This window comes from Thamnophis elegans, chromosome 2 (genome assembly GCF_009769535.1).
Source record: "Thamnophis elegans isolate rThaEle1 chromosome 2, rThaEle1.pri, whole genome shotgun sequence".
Classification (NCBI taxonomy): Eukaryota; Metazoa; Chordata; class Lepidosauria; order Squamata; family Colubridae; genus Thamnophis; species Thamnophis elegans.
This window is the reverse complement of record NC_045542.1, coordinates 102,177,306-102,197,917: the sequence shown is the minus strand read 5'-3', so window position 1 is coordinate 102,197,917 and position 20,612 is coordinate 102,177,306. Positions and strand designations below refer to the sequence as shown.

At 37.5% G+C, this 20,612-nt stretch overlaps 1 protein-coding gene across 2 annotated transcripts in view; it reads left to right on the top strand.

Moving 5' to 3' along the window:
- RASSF1 (Ras association domain family member 1) overlaps positions 1 to 20,612 on the top strand; it is a 36,014-nt gene extending 15,402 nt beyond the window's left edge. Inside the window, exons 1-5 of one of the 2 annotated variants that reach the window (XM_032210451.1) lie at positions 1,034 to 1,580; positions 12,932 to 13,036; positions 13,305 to 13,602; positions 14,643 to 14,758; positions 18,965 to 20,612. In XM_032210451.1, coding sequence (XP_032066342.1) covers positions 1,425 to 1,580; positions 12,932 to 13,036; positions 13,305 to 13,602; positions 14,643 to 14,758; positions 18,965 to 19,111 — 822 coding nt within the window. In that variant the 5' untranslated portion in view covers positions 1,034 to 1,424 and the 3' untranslated portion in view covers positions 19,112 to 20,612. Of the gene's footprint in view, positions 1 to 1,033; positions 1,581 to 12,931; positions 13,037 to 13,304; positions 13,603 to 14,642; positions 14,759 to 18,964 lie in introns of those variants that run through there. The other variant, XM_032210450.1, reaches the window with a different exon arrangement.

Below are 20,612 nucleotides of genomic sequence, written 5' to 3'. Positions count from 1 at the left end.
TTTTTCAACCAAGGTACCTCCAATGGCTTAACTTACAGAATGAGTCCAAAATCCGGGTCCCATGACTCCCATGGAACTGAAATTTGGTAACTTGTATGAAACATCTTATGATGTAATATTATAAAAGCTTATGACATAGTACAAAATATCCTAAATTATTTCTTATGCCAATGTTTGACTCTGCTTTTCCAGTTCAGCCTGGGCTTGTTTCAAGGCAGACACAGCTCTGAAGGCACTGAAGAATCTGGCAAGGAAATACCTTTTGAAAGGATAACCCAAGAAGTCATGGGTAGTCTCAAGTATTAAATATGTATATATTGCAGCAACAGTGCTAGTTCAACTAGCACTGTTGCTGCAATATATACATATTCTGCAATATATACACATATCTAACTAGAGAGGAGTTCCCTGAAGATGGGATCCAGGTTCCCCAAGTTCATCTTCCTCTTATTACAGAAAATCAGCCAAAGATGTTGTATTATTACAGCGCTCTAGGTACTGCAAAAACTTCTACTTTTCCTTTTAGTTTCCTTCTGAATTGTAATTTTCCTTTCTAGTTTCCTTCTGAGTCCTACAGTTGCTAGATCCCCCCCCCCCAACCCAAAAAATTGCCCTATGGCTCTGATTCTCGTTGCTAGCGAAGCAGAACGGAAAATCAAATCGGCTAAAGGAACCAAGCAAGTTTAACGTTGTATTCCCTCAAGCATGCCGCCGACCATAGAAAAGGGAAGGGCGGAGGAAAGTGACTCCTATTCCAGGAGGGCTGGAAAAAAACGCGCTGAAGACAAAAGCCAGCAAAAGCCGTGACGCCAACTCGCGCGGTGGCTACTTGGACGATGAAATCACCCCTCAACCGCCTTCACGAGCAGGAAACGGGCGGGGCTCCTGGCCTGAGAAGCAGCAGCAGACGGGCTCTTCCTCGTCCAATCAGCAGGCGGGCGCGGCCGCTGTCTACTTTTCAATCCCAACGGCTGCAGGCGGGCGTGCAAAAAAGAGGCGGCGCTTCCGCCGGCTCCTCCTCCTCATCCAAAGCCGGGCTTGTAGCGCCTGTGGCAGAGGGCGAGCGGGAGCGTTGAGGGCGTCCGCTTGAGCCAGCCGGGATCGAAGGAGAAGCCGCAAAGTCCAGCCGCCTTGGCGGTGTCCATTGGCAGGGACTCCTCTTAATTCCCCCAGTGCTACCCAGAGGAGGAGGCGGTGCGGGGAGAATTACTCTTCCCGTGGCTCCAGTTCTCGGGAGTTTAATTGTTCGTGGCGTGGCGCAGTTTGGTTAGTTGGTCGAAGCTCCGGCAGGGGACAAAGGGAGGCGGGCGAGTGAGGTCGAATAGGGGCCTCTGAGGAGCACCGGCGGTACAAGAAGAAGCTCCCTGTCCAGCCGTGCCCCGCTGCCGCTCTTCCTCCTCCGGTGAAGTATATATCTATAGGGCATGAGGGAAAGTGACGCGGCTTCCACTCCGTCCTTCGAGATGACTTGGAGCAGCACGACGAGCAGCGGCTACTGCAGCCAGGAAGACTCGGACTCCGAGCTGGAGCAGTACTTCACGGCCCGCACCTCGTTTATCCGCAAACCCCACAAGGAAAAGGTGAAAGGCTCACGCGGCCCCCACCCCCGCTCTTTTTATTCTCAAACGTGGCTTTTCTCCCACCCGGGAAAGTAGTGTTTGTTGCGCTAACTATCCGTTGCAGTCTGTAGTTTGCGGTGAAAAGAAATCGAGCAACACCTGGATCTTGTTTTAGCTTGTAGGGTGGATAATTCCTAGAGTATTACATTTCTTACTGGCTTATTTATATTCTTTGCCGGTTATATGGCATATTCAGTTAAAAGGACTTTGCCGACCCTGATTCCCCCCACCCACCCCCCATGCACCTAATCTAATTAACCCACAAAACTACTTTTGTGCTGTACATCATATTAGACAACAGTTGCTCTCTCAAACCAGTAGCTGAAGCCAAACATGGTTCTGCTTGCACCCAATCAGTTATTTGTTTAACCTTGCTATAATATGCATATATAGCAGCCATGGAGTGCCTGTTTGTGTTTATTTGCTACTGCCTTGTATGTTAGTTGGATGAAGGTATCTTTTTCTATTCTTTGAATGGAAACATATATTTGTTTCCTATCCTGTAAGTTACATGCCCAGCATTAAACTTAGAAAATCTTATTTTGTATCTTAGTTTGGTCTTCATGTTTTTGCTTTTCTATGTGCTAATACAATTATTGTGATCTTTCATATGATATCAATAGAAGTAGGAAAAAGGAAATGAAAAGTCATGAAGATAAGGAATTATGCTTTGTTCAATAATAAATCAATACAGTACTTACGTAAGGGCTAAATGTAATTATAATTATGGCATGGTGCTATAATATAGTGGGGTAATAATCATTTGTAAAATGTTAATGGGTTGTTGATGGAGGACTGGAATGAAGGTACTTTTTGATAATGTGATGCCACCAAAAGAAGAGTCAACAGTTATTCCTTTAGAGTATTTCTAGGTTATTGGAAAACAGTTCATAGGGTCTGTAGGCTTTCAGAGATTAATCTCTGTATTCAGATATTAAAATGGTATGGAAGCTATTGAAAACTGCCATAGTTGCTGTTTGCATAGTTCTATCCTGTTGGGCTTAAGCTTGTAGGAAATACTTTGAGAATATAATGTAGTGGTTTATTGAATTTAGAAGTTTTAGGGAATGTCTTTATAGGATACCATATGTTCACATAATATAAAGCAATACATATTCTTGCTGCACTTTAGGGATATTAACTGGGAGACAACACAATATAGAGAATGGTTCTTTTGGACGGGTAGAAAAATATTGTAGAATAATAACTTTCGAATAATTTTCCTTTGCTATGCTGTTGTGCCACAAAACAAAGTATAGTATCTCTAGTTTACCTAAACAGCCACCAAAAGCAGTTACGTTACAATTATATGAATTGAAGGACTGTTAGAAGAAGATGGCTTATCTTTAATTTGCAGTAACCCATGATAAGGCCATCTTCTTCATGTCTTAATGTGTGATACATTAGCTCAATCAGGCTTGTGGTTTAAAATAAGTGAACCAAGTCTGAGGTGTTTTCATTATAGTAACTAGCCTTCCATATAAGGAAAGATAATGCTGCTTATTTTTGGAGGCAAAAACCCATTTAATTCTGGCTTAGCTTTCAGCAGATCTCATTGCATTGGCAATCACTAAGAAGCAAAATTATATGTTATAAGACCATAAATCATGGGTAATGGGCACCTTAGAAAGACATGTTTAATTTAAAGATAAAAGACAATCATAAGAAAATATGATAGAGCAGAATTGTAATACAGCCTGCCTGAATTAACAAAGAAGGAGTTGGTAATACAGTATTAGTTGGTAATACTTATTAGTGCTCAAATCTGGTAGCAAGTCAGGCTTGAGAAGTAGAATTACCAACTCTGAATCCACCAATAAAGCATTTGTAATCAGTGTGATGTTCTTACATGATCTGATGTGCCATATGAGGTTTCATTTTGTAAATCTCCACTAGTATGACTTGTTCTTTTCCAGAAAGAACATGTCTATCTTGTTTGACCTGTACTGGTTAGAGGTAATAAATGAGAAGTCTGTGTAATAAGCCTAAAAACTGTAGGCTGACAGGAATGAATGAGATTTTCATTCATGTTCTTATCCCTGTTTTTTTAGGGTATGGTTGTTAAGATCAAATAATGAATTTTGTGTACCCATCCTGAAAGAGTTGAATGGAGTTGGAATCTCATATACACATTACAATCCATAAACAATAAAACTAATAGTCAAAATTATTTTTCATCCCAATTGCTCCCTTTGCTAACTATTGATGATCTAAGCCAAGTCTGCCTTAGTATATTTTAGGAAGATTTCAAACTATGTCTCTTCATTTGTTATATGGAGGTCACTGCAAAATTAGCTGAAGTTGACCCTAACTTGCATTGTGAATATCTGGTTAATGTTATATTCTGATTGTCACTTCTATCTCATATGAGAAGGCAGTTTCCTACTATTATAAATGAAGGCCTTGGCCTACTGTATTATTTCATTTGATATGTATGCCTAAATATAGTCCAATGGATATTTTAGAAATAATTCCAGTTTGATTTCTGGTAACAAATGCATGGGGAAAAGAAATAGTAAAAATTCACCCTGGATTATTATAAAGGAACCATTTTGCTTAACTCTGAAAATTATCAGAAATGATCCAGATATTTAATGCAGAGTGTAAACCAAGTTCCCAGTTGGAAAGAGAAGCAATTATATTGGAGAATGGGTTTTTTTTTTAATTATAAGGTGCTGTTGGAAGTATATTTGACTGAAAGCCATAGTTGCATATACAGTAGTAAGTGATAGGAAGGGATTTGACTGATACACAATTTGAGTATGTGATGAGCAAGAATATGTTCTTTGTTCATACTATAGAATTTATTATAAGCGACATAAATATGAGTGGTTTCAATTCTAACCAGTCCTAGTAAACATGGCCCTTGGCAACAAATTGTGGGAGTTGTAATCCAAAGCATCTGGAAATCATCCCAGCATAAAGATCTTCATAATTCTATCAACAGTTTCAACTGTTTATCTAGAATATTTGAGTCTGTATGGGTCTTTCAAAATCTGAAAGGAACTTTAAGAAAGCACAAGAGCAGTTCATGTTTTTGAGAAGGATGCTATATTTTAGTTTATCAAGAAAGTCTGAACTTGTTACAATTTTGACAAGGAAAGTAGCATTTTCCTAGGGGGTTTTTCTCCTGAAGGGAAAGAATGAATTACAAGGCAGAGATTATGAGGCTCAAGAGTTAAAAGAGCAAGGAAATGGCAGATCTTGACAAGGACTTTTCATTCTGTTTGAAGCTGAACAGTTGCCAAGGTGTTTCAATAATTGGAAGCACAAATCACTTTGATTTGCAAGGTAAAAGAAATTACATCTTGGTACAGTAGAGATGAAAAGGGTCAGGTTTCCTTCCTAGTTGCCGGTTAAAGATGGGTTTGTTCTTTTTATGCAGAGGTTTGAAATTGCCATGCTATTACCAGTGGCAAGAATAACTAAGGATGTCCTTGCAGGGAAAAGGATATAGAATTATCATCGATAGTATTTCCCTCATACTTCAATCTGGTTAATCTATTTCCTTGCAGTGGAGAGAGCCTAAGTTGCTACAGTATTTAATAGATAAAAGTCACATTCATCAGGTCTCTTGACATGACAGCAATGTCTTCCAAGACCATCTGGAATTATTCTGAGCCAATGATACTTAGTAGAGTGGACAGTTCTACATGGAATTAGTTCAGTCACCTGAAAATTAAATTCAGCCTTTTGGTATTTTGGAAGCAAATTAAATCAGTCCTTCTGGGCCTTTGAAAGTTTTTTTTCCCCCCAGTAATTAACAGTAACACAGAAACATACATTTTTGTCGTTTGGTTTTATTGAATTTCACATTTTGCTGCCTTTAACAATATACTCCCCATTTTGTTACATGGAAGTGAGAATTGTATATGTCTGGAAAAACAGAGTAAATAAACTGAGGTATGATTGGTGTGCCTAGTGTGCGTGCCCGCACACACGCACACACGAAAGGATCAAGAATATATGGTATTGAATCAATATAGATTTAATAAAGATGTGAGTGACCAGAAATGCTGGGACTGTCAGTGCTAAGTAATGCAGCCACTTGATATTATGCTTTACAATTTCATCAATTAGTGATGGCAATCCTGGTCTCAATTGCCATTATAACACAAGAACTACCTATATAAAATAAATATATGAAGGAAGAGTGAAATATATCAGGAGGAGAGAGAAGGCCAATAATATTATAGTTTGGTGGAATTATTTATATCTTCAAAAAGAAAGAGAAGTTCATAGGTCAAGACAGTGTTTGAAGTGGGGTATTGATGTGATGGAAGCTGAGATTATGTGCATAGAAAAGGATGAAGAATGTTCTGAATAATGTTTGTGGAATATATACACACACACAGACATCTCCCTTAGTTGAATAGTGATAAATATATTTCAAGAATAATAATTGTATTCGCTTTGGCAGCACATATACTGAAATTGGAACAATACAACTGACAAGTTCTCTTGAACTAGAAATAGTACTATAGTTGGTAGTTCTCATGAATGGTATGAATATCACTTACATTGAGACTCAAAAGTACTGTATTTTTCGGAGTATAAGATGCACCGGAGTATAAGACACACCAAGATTTTGAAGAGGCAAATTAAAAAAAAAGGTTTTGCACTGTAAGATCTCCCCAAAACGGCCCATTTTTTGTCAAAAAAAGGGCATGCATAGTTTTAGGAGGCTTATAGAGTGCTCGGGGGCGGGGGGGATTGAGCAAAAAAGTCCTGTTTTTTGCTCATTTCTGCCCTCCCCAGCCCCCAGGAGCACTCTGAAAGCCTCCTAAAGGCTATACACAGCCATTTTGGTGAACGGGGCAGGGTTTCGGGGGGCAAAAAAATTATGTATTCAGTGTATAAGACGCACCCAGATTTTCAGCCTCTTTGTTGAGGGGAAAAAGTGCATACTCTGAAAAATATGGTAGTTTAGATGTAACATGGTAAATAATAATGCTTTTAAAATAATACCTTTAAAAATATAAATGTTTTATCTTTAAATAGTAGCATTTTGTTTCTTTTGTATCACAAAACATTCAGATTCTTGGATGGTGATTAGTAAAAGTTGCTGATCAATAAAAAATTCAGTGTTATATTCAAAAGTTTTGAATGTTAATGCTTGTGTAATCTAGCATAATTTGCCATTGCTTACTGTATTTTAACAAGCTAGATATAAGGTTTGTAAATGCTATACAAAATTAACTTAAGCATTGTAAGTGGGTGCATTTAATTCATGCCATATTAACATGGTCAATTAATATTTCATTAAAAAAGGAGAGTTATCCATCTTGGGTCCTAGAGTCAGTTCTGTATCATGTAAACAGGATATCCATGTCCCTGACATGCTGTTCTTGTGGATGGGTGGGATTCTCTATCCTATTCAGGTCATAATTTACTTCATTGCCCCACCCTTATGGATTTCCTCTTGCTCTTTTCCACAGGATGAAAGAACTTTTATTCATTAGATCAGATTACTGTCCCTGAGAAATCCTCTTTGCCCTTAAACACTCAGCTTCCTGTAAGTCAGTTGTGGTTTGGGCTTTAGTGATTTTGTCATACTTCATGAAATCTCTGCAGGATAGTGAGTTTATTACATTTATTAAAAAGCTAATTGTTCCCTATTTCCAAGACTGGTTTAATTAATAGACAAAAAGAGCTAATAAAACAAAATTGCAAGAAAACATGTGGCTGCAAAGTGTCTAAGGCAAATAGCCGTTTTTTAAGGAACTGACAACACTGTGCAACATTGTAAAAGGCTTAAGATAGTTCTATTTGATGACCCCTTTACATCTATTTTAGTCATATAAGAACTAAAATAGAATTTTTCCATTTTGACCTTTGAAGGTCAACTTCAAAGTTTTTTAAATATATATTCTTTTGCTGTGTGAAGAAATGCAAGATGAGGGTTATATAATTCGTACAAATGATTAATGCTATATGAATAATGGGTTGAGATGAAAAAACTAAGCTTCACTGTAACGCATACACACACACTGTTCTTTTAGAAGACTACAGAAAACTATGAGTCACTCTAAAAAGGTATTGCTTTATTATTTTCCTTAAAGAAGATGTATAATTGTTTTATCTAGGTTTTAGTAGCATAAGAACTCCACATTAAGGACCTGAGCCAAAATAAAGTTGATTAAATATATAGTGAATCTTTTATATATGAATGAGGACACGCCAATCTACCATCTGTGTGCAGTCTGAAGCACTTTTCAGATCCCATACCCTCTCATTTGGAGGAGCTTATACGCTAGTTGGCTTTTCCTGCACTTTTACCCTTCAGGAAAGGTGAGGATGGCAGAAGCTTGCAAAATCTGATACTCAAGAATCAGATACTCAAGAACATTGCAAGCGATTGCTCCAGCTTTCCCTGCTTAAAGACATTAAGTCTTGTTTTCTAAAATCAAAGATGGTTTAGATACTTAGATAAAGAGATAAGGCCCCTAGCTAGAGAAGAGTACAGGCAAAAGCTGAATCAATAAATAACTTCTGGGGAAATCCTGCAGGTAATCAAACAATTAAGATTAGGGACAATGCAAACTGCTTAAAATTTGTGTAATGGTAAGAAGCTGAGTTCAATGCACAGATTTCACTGACTTTTTTTCTCTTCTCTTTCTTTTTTCTTTTCCCTTTTTTTTCTTTATTAACTTTTTTCTTCTTCTTAACTTTCTTGGTTTTAATACATTTCAGACTGTGTTTGATAAAAAGTTATACCGGATACGGGCTCTGGGAAGTCGGGAGGGGGGAAGGGAGGTGGGGTCACAGGGGGGAGGGGGGAAATATAGTATGTGCCAGACTTTAAAGTAAAATCAAAGATGGTTTGATTGGGGGGGGGAATGCAGCAGTGGGTAGAGATTTAAGCTTTCCATAGTTCCACTAATTATTTATTAGATTTATTTTCCTACTTGACTGATAATTAGGTTTCACTATGTAGAATAACTTCTCCATCCTTCACACATATACACTTATTTTGGAACTCCTGACTTGGAAGAGAGGTTTTTTTAAAATTAATTTGCTTATCTAAAAATTATCCCAGGGCAGTATATGAAGACTATCCTCCATGTTCATCCTCTAAAATATTTTCATGATTTTAATGTAATGATTCACATAAAACAAAAACATGTCCTTGGGATGGAAACTGTTCAGTTATGTTTATAAAATTGTTGTTCTTAGATGTCACCTGAGAGAGTGCTAGAGATCTTTTTCTGCAAAAGTGGTGCTTCTGTTTTCACTCTTAGCATGGCAGAATATTATCCTGAAATTTGTGGCACCAAAAAATCTTTTTAGGCATAACCAATCTAGATTTAAGGATTTTCATTCCATTTAATATGCCTGAATTGTTAATGATTTTCTTAATAATGATCAGGCTAAGGAAAAAAAAAACCCTCTCTCAAATAAACCTTGTTAGTCTATCTTTTTGACACTTCCTTTGTTTACAAATATAAGGGAATTGGCAATAAACAAATTGGTGATAATCCTTTAAAAATACTGGAAATCCTAAAGAAATGGACCCCTCAGGAGTCTGGATTATATTATTTTATACCGCTCTCATAAATCATAAAACTCTTGTTTCAGTTGGAAAAATGGCATATAATTTTAAGATTGTCAGTGTTTTGCTAGTAAATCCTTGAAGCATATTTCTTGATAACAAAGCTCTTCTGTCTGCACTTCAGCTTGTTTTTTCATTATTTGCAAAATTTTGTATCCCACCTTTTCTCCAAGGAACTTTGCGTAATTTTGTATCTCAACAGCTGTGCAGTAAACTAAACTGATTTGCCTAAAGCCACCTACAAGGATTTTAATTTAGGATTACCACATGCAGATATTGCATTTGAATCTCTTTATCAAACTGATTTAATTATACAGAAATCGTTAAAAAATTTTCTGTTGTCTCTTTCATACGTATACCATAACATTTAAGAATAAAACTATGCATGTCTTGCCTCTGAAGGATTCTATCTGGGGAAATGGGAGCCAATTACATAAATCATTGACTCATGTGCTTACTATCGTGGTGACAAATGATTTTCAGTAATCCATAGAGATTTCTCATTGGTTTTTAATGATCTCATCTGGAATTCCCCACAATCTCCCATCCTCCACTAGAGAATGCCAGCAGGAAAGAAGGCTGATGCAATCAGAAGCAAATAACTGAAAAGCTGGGAAATAGAAACTGTAGAGTTCTGTTACACTTGTAGGCAAAAGTTGTTTTATTTGCATCGTTCTCTAGCATGAAAGGTGAACATGAAACGTGAAATGTTCTTGTTAATCTAAAGTGTTAAATTTATAGAATAGAAATTCCTGTATTCTTAAATTCTTAATTTAAAAGGCTTTTAAAAGCTGGTCTACTGAATCTTGTTTTTCTGAGTAATATCATTTTATAACAATAGAATTATGTATTGTTCAATTATTAGAGTTATTCAGTGGTGACTGACCAAAAGCTTCTCAAGATAGTTGCATCTCACAACACACAGATTTATTTATCCATCCTGCTATCGCGATTATAGTCAGTAGCTATGTAAGAGACATCCTATTATCTCAATAAATACAATTCAATCTCCAACTTTTAAATACATGATCAATCGCCCTCCTAATTCAGGGACCAAGGCTTCTTCATCTTGAATGCAGCTCTTCCATAAGTAGGGACAGCCATAAAAGAAATCTTTCTTTCTGGTCTGTGCTCTTGTCATTTTCTGCCAATGCAGGCCTTAAGTAAATGTCCTTGAAGGATGGGCAGACTCAGAATGGATCAGATGGTTCCTTCTGCACATTGTTCCTCTGCCCAGGAATAGATCTCATTTCTGCCTACAAGTAGCTCTCACTTAAAGCTGGGACTGGGAAATGTGTTTCATTAAGAGACATAGTCATAATGCACAGTGTCACATGACTGCTGCTTAGCCACAGAAAATCTGACACTCCTGGTTATTGTCATTAAGTGAATCACCATGTGTCGTTAAGCAAAGACTTCATATGATCACCATTTGCCAGGTCTCTGATTGACTTTGCTTGCAGGATGCCAGAAAGATCACAAATGATGTTCATTGGACCCTGCAGTATTATAATTGCGAGTTGGGTACCCAGTAACTATGTGACACAGGGTCACTGCAACTGATGTGAGTACGAGGACCATTGTAACTATCACTCATTCAGCATTTGTAAGTTTGAGCAGTTGCTGAATGACTAGTTAAACGAGAGTTATCTGTACTTGAGCAAAGAGGGAAACTCTCCTCCCCCTTGTCTCCTAATAGAATAATAGAGTAATTATTTCACAAACTGAGTGATTAGCTTTTATGAATATTGTATGCCTCCATATCTGGAACTTTGCTCTCCTTTGATGACTCCCTGCCCCATTGTTACAGTATTGTGAAAACAATTTTAGAGATTAAATTATCTTGCTTTAAAACCAAAACAAAGCAGCATGTGTTTATAACAATAATATACAAATATCTTCAGAAACATTGTTTTCTCAATATCTTGCTATGTACAGCAATAAGACAAAACAAGACTTAACATTTATAGGCAATATTCCTATAGCGTGCCTTTTGCCATCCATTTTATGGCACAGTATTAGAGAAATTAAAAAATAATGGTAAGGTAATTAAAACATAAATTTATTTTATATTAGTATTCTCCCAACAAATTTTACAGAAATAAGCCTCTTTAATTCATGGTTATCTTTACTAAATGCTGGTTTTATAACTGCTGGGAATTTCAGATGGTAGCAAGATGCTGCAATTTTCAGGAGCAATTTTAACTATTTCTTCTGGCTTTCTTGTGGTAATAGAACTCTGGCTGGCAGCCTGCTGCATATTAATCACAAGACCAATTAACTCTCATAATTGGGTTTGGTGTAACATCAAACAAAGGTGTGGTGTGTGATTATTTTAGTTTCTCTTGTTATGCCCAGTGATGATACCAAAGGATTTTGTCCTCTGCTTTTTACAGCTGATGCTGGGAAATGTGAGATTGCTTCAAGAACTACAGCTCAGCACAGTGAGCTCACTCATGCCTTGAATGAATAAAAGAATTAGTGGAGTAAAACATAGAATAATGACTTCACCTGAAGTTTGGGGGAGCTGAGGTTGGGGTTTGGATCTCAATATCATATTTCATTATACTACCCCTCACTATTTATACTATTGTGGTTAATAGCTATATTGTCCAAAGGAGAATGCATACCAGTATTATGAAACTATTGTTTACATGTCTATATTTCCAAGAGAAGCTTTGATTTTGCCAGAAGCGTTTTTAACAGGGCAGAGCCTTGGTTCATATGCTATTTGCATTGTAAATGGATTTATTAGCATGTATCTAAACTACACTTTGAATCCAGAGAGTTTCAGAGGATAGTTTCAATATTAACAACAGCTTCTTAGAGATTCAGACATATGTATCATTTAAATTCCCCTTTAGAATTCATCTGTAATGGTTCTCCTGGTTAAATGAGACAGGGGAAGCTGTCTGTAGGAAGCCTGAAATAAGGTTGTATAAAACTAAGCATTAAAAGCAGCTTTATAGCTTTTTTAAATGAAGGTACCGATAAAAGACATTATAAAATGGTCACTAGAAAGTACATATACATGCATATATTGAGAGGCTCTTATATATTTCAGCTTTGCTTTGGCAGACATACCCCCTCCTTCCAAAGATAATAACAAGATTTTTGATTTTATGCAGATTGCTGTAACAGTTGGAAGCAGTGGCTTACCTCCAAATACACAAACTCAGTGTGAAGCAAAGTACACCTGCTTTCTTCTCTATAAAGGAGGCTTCCTTGGGCATAGGTGATAGCAAAAACAACTGTAAAAATATATTGGAACTTCTGCTTGGAGGAAAGTCCTCTGCTATATAAGAAGCAGGAAGAAAAGTTGAAGTGTGTATACTTTACCTGTGGGGAAAAGGCTGTTCCCCATTAATACTGTATCAGCAAGCAAATTTCTGGGGTTTTGGGGAATTTGAAGTAAAATATTCTCCTTACATTACTAAAATAAAGCAGGATGAGAAAGTCTTACCAAGAAATGTTTCTTTTCAAGAGCTGTGGTGGCGCATTAGTTAGAATGTAGTACTGAGACTGCCAGCTGCCTGCAATTTGGCAGTTCGAATCTCACCAGGCTCAAGGTTGACTCAGCTTTCTATCCTTCCAAGGTCAATAAAATGAGGACCCAGGTTGTTGGGGGCAATATGCTGACTCTGTAAACTACTTAGAGAGGGCTATAAAGCACTGTGAAGTGATATATAAGTCTAAATGCTATTGCTTTGAGACTGAAGAGACCAACTAGATTAATCTAAATTTATTGATTCTTCTGCAGGATGAACAGATTGACTGGGAGAAACCCATTCTGTCCCAGGCTGACATTGAACAAAAGATAAAAGAATATAATAGCCAGATAAACAGTAACCTCTTTATGAGTTTGGTAAGTTTCAGAACAACTGTAACTCAAGGCCCCAATTATATTTCTACATCTCAGCAACAGAGCCCTATGTCTTAAGGAATCACTAACTCAGTCATTTAAAATGCTAACATTGAAATCATTTCCTTGATGTAATTCCTAGCTCTCTTTAGCAAACAAAATAAAAATTCCATTCAAATCCTTTCTTTCCAAATGTTGCACCTATGACTCTCTTCGAGATAATTTTTTGCTGGTTTTTTTGCTCAATTCAGTTATTCTTCTACTCCTGCAGAATAAAGATGGGTCCTATACTGGCTTCATTAAGGTACAACTAAAGCTGATCCGGCCTGTGTCAGTACCTGCCAATAAGAAAGCACCCTCAGTCCAGGACACTAAGAAGAGTTCGTTGCGCAGCCAATCTGTAAAGCGCCGAACTTCATTCTACTTACCAAAGAATACAATCAAACATCTACATATAATTTCTCGTACACGGGCTGGTGAAGTCATTGAAGCCCTGCTCAAGAAATTTATGGTTGTTGACAATCCCCGCAAATTTGCCCTCTTTGAAAGAACAGAAAAAGATGACCAAGGTATTCAATCTTTTCTTTTGAATTTCTTGGAAAAAGACCAACATGTACCTCGTGGTAAATTGAATATATCTTAAGGACCATATTGACCAGGGAATTTACACGCATGCAGTGGGAGGATGCATAAGACGTCAAGGGCCCATGGAACCAAAACATATCCTTCTGTGTTACAGCCCTCACCTTCTGGAATGCTTCCCCACATGAAGGTAGACATAGCAGCCTCCTTATGGGCCTTCCCCAAGGCAGTTAAGCTTATTCTTCTTGAATAAGCCAATAGACTGAGAGAGTTGGGAAGTTTTGAGGACAGGATAGTATTTTTTCCTTTCCTCTCCTCTCCTCTCTTCTCCTCATGGTTTTGCTTTAATTCTGCTGTAATTGTGAATTACTTTAACTGGGCAGCAAAGGAATACTTTTATGAGGGACAGTGTTTTGCTTTATTTAAGCTATTAAGAGTGATAGTATAAATATTAGTGTGATGGTCAAAATTTTATACAGGTAGTCCTCCACTTACAATTACAATTGAGCCAACATTTTTGTTGAGTCAGTTCCCAAGCATCTGAATGTTAAACAGGGGAGCACAGGGATGTTGCAAGGGTTGTAAGTGTGAAAAATGGTCATAAGTCACTTTCAGTGCCGTTGGTACTTTGACCAGTCAGTAAATGAACTGATGTCAGTTGAGAACTATGTACCTTAATAAGTTCATTTTGAACGAGTTGAAAAATAATGAGATTGAGAGAAAACAGGCCATAAACCATCAGGGCAAGGTTATCTTCAAGATAAAATGAACAAAGAATTTTAATAAACTTAGTGTTTTTTTTAAGAATGTTGTTGTTAATTATATATCAGGGCTGAAAGTCAGCTGGCAGGAAAAGAAGTCAAATCTTTAATTTTTTTCCTGCTGCAGAATTCCCTTATGAGAAAGTTTCTAATTAATACATTAAAAGCCTCTTCACAGAAGAGAATAAATTGATTTGTCTGTTTTATTTAAATCTGTGCTACCTGGAAGACTCAATCATTCATTTTCTTATTCTTTCGTGTTTCAGTATATATCCGTAAGCTTTCTGATGAGGAACAACCCCTGCGTATCCGACTACTTGCTGGTCCTAACGAAAAAACACTCAGTTTTGTTCTGAAGGAAAATGAGACTGGTGAAGTCAATGTGAGTATAGATATTGATGTGTCTAAAGCCTATTGTTGAATCTGTGTGACTAAGTACAATTAATTGCCTTGGCAGTAGGACAACCTCCATAACTATTTGCTATCTACCGTGTTTCCCCGAAAATAAGACAGAGTTTTATTTCTTTTTATCCACTAAATATGGCTTGGGCCTTATTATGAGGAGAGGGATTATTGTTTTGGGGTTGCTGGGCAGCTGCTCTCTTGCGAGCAGACTCCCAAAGAGCCGGGCACAACCTCATGGGCGAATGGCTGTGTTGCACTGTCGCAGCAGCGCAACACAACAGCCATGAAGTGACCATGCTCACGAGCAGCCACTTGGCAAACCCCCTTTCCAGCTGGGCACAGTGCCATTCACTGACCTAGGGGTATCGCCAAGCCGCAAGAGCGCCTGTTCGCCACCACCTGGCTCCTGCGACTTTGAAATGCCAGTGAATGGCGCTCTACACGGCTGGGAAGGGGGATTGCACAAGCGGCTGTTCCGCTCGCACTCATGCACCTCCCAGCGTCACAATGCCCTGGCTCAGCTCTCCCTGCAGAGCCAAGGCGCCGCCGCTGCCACCACCACCATCCCAGAATGGCTTTTTTGGCGGTTTCCAAACTGAGTCTTCCAGCAGTGGCTACTCTGGGCGTACGCTCTATGGTTGTATGGGCCCACAACCATAGAGCATACATAATTTTAGGAACTAAAATAGGTCTGTTTCAGAATGTTTCACAAAAACCCACATTACTGTTATGAGAAACTAAACAGACTGGATAACAATTTATTATACTAGAAGTTTTTTTAATTAAAAGTTTTTTATTTTTAGTTTTCAAAACAGACAACACAAAAAATCCTCTTTCTTTACATACTATAGAAAGTGTATCAGTTGGTTACAAAAAATTTTGTGCATTTCTTTCACAGTTGCCCATGATTCATATTAATTCTAGTATTTTAAATCAAATATATTTGTACACATTACCATCATCCTACCCCCATTCTTGTTTGACTATAATTGTTATCATTATCTCTCCTTTATTTGACTATATCCATTATCATAATTTAGTTCTTTTTTATTAATCTTTATATGTAACCAAACTATTTCTCATTTTCCTTTCATAGGTATCATTCAATATTCATATCCAATTACTACTTGTTATACCAATACATATGTATACATTATTATCATTTTCAATTGTTTATTTAACCATATCTATTGTCACTAAATTTCACTAAGTCCAACTAGTTTTAGATTAAACACTTTCACCTATCAGCCTGTATCTTTCCAGTAGCGAAACAGTCTCATGTCTTCTGCCATTTGTGGCATCAGTCCTCTAAATGTCTCCTTAATCAAGTTTGTATGGATTCTTCTTTGCAACTCCTTGTTTATTGATTCTCTCATGTAATTTCGATGCCCTTCTTCTTTTTCCTTAATCAGCTTGTTTTTAATTGTCAGTGTTGTTATCGATGGTGTTACTAATAAAAATTTCTCCCTTTAAATCCATAAGTTCTTTTATTTTTTCTTCTTCTGTGTCTTGCCGTCTAGGGTAGGGTTCTCATCCATCTGGTTCCCCTTTTCATATTCCACTTTTTCCATTTCCAGAAAGAAACCATTCACCATAGATGTCAGCAGATTTGATTTCTTTGTAGTCATTTTTCTCTTCATTGCTTGGGACTCTACTCTCTATTTTTCCCATTTGATAAGCATCTCCATCCTTTTCATCATATTTTTCTGTTAGGTTCTCTAATTTTTCAAACATTTTCTCAAATGTATTTGATAATTTCTGTATTGCAAATATTATCTCTTGCAAGCTGACAGTTTCTCTCTGTTGTTGGAAATAAGCCATTGTTTCCAGCTATTAAAATCCCTGCTGCTCTGACTTGGAAAATTTTTACAAGGTTACACCTAGGTTCACCATGAGATCTCTGGTTAAGGATATACTTCAAAGGAACCTTTGTATAAACAAATGGTGTTTTACTTCTCATCACTTTCTATAAACAAACTATGAGACTTTAAAATTCCAGACCAGAATAATCAGTAGTGAAAGTAAAAGTATTTTGTTTTCAATACTGAAATTTCCAGTGTTCGAGTAGCAGTTATTTCTCCCTTCGTTGTTACAATTGTTGCAATTGTTGCAATTCTCTTTGTTCTTTTTGTATCTTTTAATATGTTTCAAGTTTCAAGTTTATTAGAATTTTATGCCGCCCACTCCCAGGGGACTTTGGACGGCTCACAACAGACAAGAAACATTTAAATTTAAAATAAAAATAAAAATAATAAATACAGTATTAAAATTCACATCACCCATTCCATCGAAGCGGGGCTGGATATCAATCAACAGCCCCAGGCCTGCCGGAACAGCCAAGTCTTGACAGCTTTACGGAAGGCCGGGAGAGTGGTAAGGGTCCGGATCTCTGCAGGTAGATCGTTCCACAGGGCTGGTGCAGCAACAGAGAAGGCCCTCCCCCGGGGAGTCGCCAGCCAGCATTGTCCGGTTGACGGCACCCGGAGGAGGCCCAACCTGTGCGATCTTGTTGGTCGTTGGGAGGTAAGTGGCAGGAGGCGATCTCTCAGGTAGCCAGGTCCTAAACCATGAAGGGCTTTAAAAGTAACGACTAGCACCTTGAAGCGCGTCCGGAGACCAATAGGAAGCCAGTGCAGCTTGCGGAGGATAGGTGTAATATGGGTGTATCTAGATACACCCCATATCGCTCATGCGGCTGCGTTCTGGACCAGCTGTAGTCTTCGAACACTCTTCAGGGGCAGCCAAGTTTTTTTTTAAAGTCAAATTCTTACATGAAATAGAGAAGAAAGAGTAAAAGACACATGTAGTGATGAATAACGAGAAGTTTAGTCCATAGGTTGAGAAAGTAATAGTAAAAATTTTAGAAGAAGAAAACGTGATCCATTCATTTCAAAAGGTTTGCATAAATTCAATCCATGAAAATAACATTTAAAAATTAAGATAACACACTGACCAAAACCATCCAAAGCTTAATTCCACTGCTTATTTCTTTTATTAGATTTAAATTAGAGTTAAGTTTTTTATAGGCAGGCTCTTTTAAAACAGGTAAAAATTCCTCACCAGCTGTAAACACTTTCTCTTCCGTTTCCTTCCATTTTGGAGCCGTTCCTATTTCATCAGCCTATGGGCTGAGCTTTTAATGCCAGCTGAGAGACCTTCTCCTGCATCAATCAGGGACTTTGCAATGTCCCTGTGTTCACCGTCTCTACGGGATGGTTTAGGTCCAATTGGACCACCCAACGAAAAAAGTATTGGCGGTGATCTCGAAGCATCGAGCTCAGGCGACCATTTCGTAGCGACATAGGCTCCTCCTCTATTATACTAGAAGTTTTGTTGCTGTTTCTAACTATTAATATTCATTTCTAATATCTATTTAAGAAGGTTAAATTCTGAATGCCCAATAAAGTAATTTTAAAGCCTATAAAGATCTGCATTATGTTTGATGACTTATTGACATAGCCTAGTGACTTCAGCCAGGATCAATATTAGAATATATGATAACATTTATTATCTGATATGTATTATTATGCTTCCTTTGAGTCAGGCTGATTTCCTGGTAAATTCAGGGGTGAAGACATATAGTTTTCTTGATTATAGCACAGAAGTGATTTGCTATTGCTTTCTTCTAGGAAGCCTAATCCAAGCTACTCTCCCCTTTTTATAAACCCCATCTCCCCCAAAGTAATCTCATCTCATGCTAACAAGACTCAATCTTATTTAGTTTTCAAATTCAGACAAAGTTGTTCAAGTGCTGCCACCTTCTGAGATATTCATAAGTATTTAAATTTACTAAACATTTCTTCTTTCTGCATTAGGAAAGAATGCCAAACTGGACATTATTTAAAGCCATACTCAAAGCTGTTTTGTAAGCTGTAGGACAGGAAATTACCAATTTGCCTTCTGTTTTGATTCGTTTCATACCCTTGTACTATTTGTATGTGTTTCTTTTAAAATGAGCCACTAACAAAGAGTACCTTTTGAGTTATGCATAAGATATAGTGATTCCCTGCTTTTTCTGTGCCAAAATCTTTTGTTTAGATTTATTTAGATTCTTTATTTTATATTCTAGAAAAATAAAGTAGAAGGTGATGAAATATATATCTATTAGTTGTTGTACTCGTAAGCTCATCACTATGATACAAACATGTTGTGATAATTACTTCAATTTCCTTGCTTTTTGCAGTGGGATGCCTTTAGCATGCCTGAATTGCAGAATTTTCTGCGTATCCTGCAGCGTGAAGAAGAGGAGCATACTCGGCAGATTCTGCAGAAATATGCCCATTGTCGCCAAAAAATGCAAGAGGCTCTAGCTGCTCGCACCCCAGGTTGATAAAATGCTATATCCCAAACCCAGCACTCCGATAAAGAGCAGATGCCAAAAGCAAGCCAAGTGGACTGCAAATGAAGTGATCCTTCGACTGTCTGTGGGATGAATGTGTCTCTGGAGGTGGTGGGGAAGGGACAGCAGGGATGTATGGATCTCTTTGTGAGCCTTTGATCAGTGCATATGTGTGCTCCCTTGGAGTGAGTGGATAGTAAATGTTGCATGCATGGCACATTGGGGTCAGGTGAGAAAATAAAAAGGTGTTTGCAGAATGTGTCTGAAGATGGGGATTTTAGGGCAATACTATAGCACTGTTACTGAAAAAAGTGCCAAAAAGCTAGTGCCACTTTTACAGTAAGTCTTGCTGAGTTATGTTTCTCTGGGATTGGAATTGGGCAAGATTTGTGATTAATTTAAAAACAACTAGAGTAGTTTTGAATCTAGAAGTATTCCAGGAAGAGAGGCATCCATGGCACTTTTCTTTAAAATATAAATATTTTTATTTTTATATAAGGTAATTAATTAAGATTCCTTTTAAGGGACTGGTCTAATTCATTCAACCCTGTCTAAGCTCATCTGTAGTAGGAACTTCATGGTCAGTCTGATTGAGTGAAATCCACTGCCTCTCAGCTTGAAGTCATTGCTAAGACTGATAATGGAGAGAAATGGAGACTAAAGTTTTCCTTCTCTCAGAACTATAGAAAAGCAGTTGACAGAAACATTGATAGCGGGGAAAAATATTCTGCCAATATCTCTCCTTTATTTTGCTCTCTTTATGGAAAGATTGGAGCTAACTGCTTAACAAATCTCAGAACTCTGGCTTCTCTTCTGCTATAATCATAGCTTTGATTACTTATTTTTATATGGGCACATGCATGACTGAGATCTTGATGTATGGCTGTGGAACATTTTAGTTTTGGGCAGAACCTAGCAGGAAATTTCCTAGGTTGCTGCTCAAAACATCTGTGGTATGGGAAGCATTTGTACTGCTACAGTAAGCCTCTTTGAGATTTAGTAGTAGGGTATATTTGTCAGAGCATTAAATACTTAAAAAATAAAGCCTAGGCCTTTACCACTCCTGGGGAATCTTGTTTAAAATTGTTAACTATCTTGAACATTGAATGGATTAACTAGGATTGTTCATTGTTTTGAAATTTGAATGGATAAAACATTTTGGGGATTGATTAGGTTATGAATGATACTGCTTATATACCAATCAATAAATAATTCAGGGATGAGAAATATTTGGTGTAATATTACTTTCTTGCTCAAAGTCTATGCCTAGAAATGGCATCTGCTAGGTAGTGTCACATCTATTAGTTCCTGCAAACCATACTATGTGTTTTAATCCTAATCCTCTGCCATCCTTGAAACCTAAAACTGATGTGCCTAAAAATTAGGTGGATTGAAGTAATATGTTCAGCCAAAGACTTTATTAGGTACATAAACCAGAATAATTTTATCAATGACTTATTGTGTAGTATTAACCAAGGTTTCTTTCTTTTGG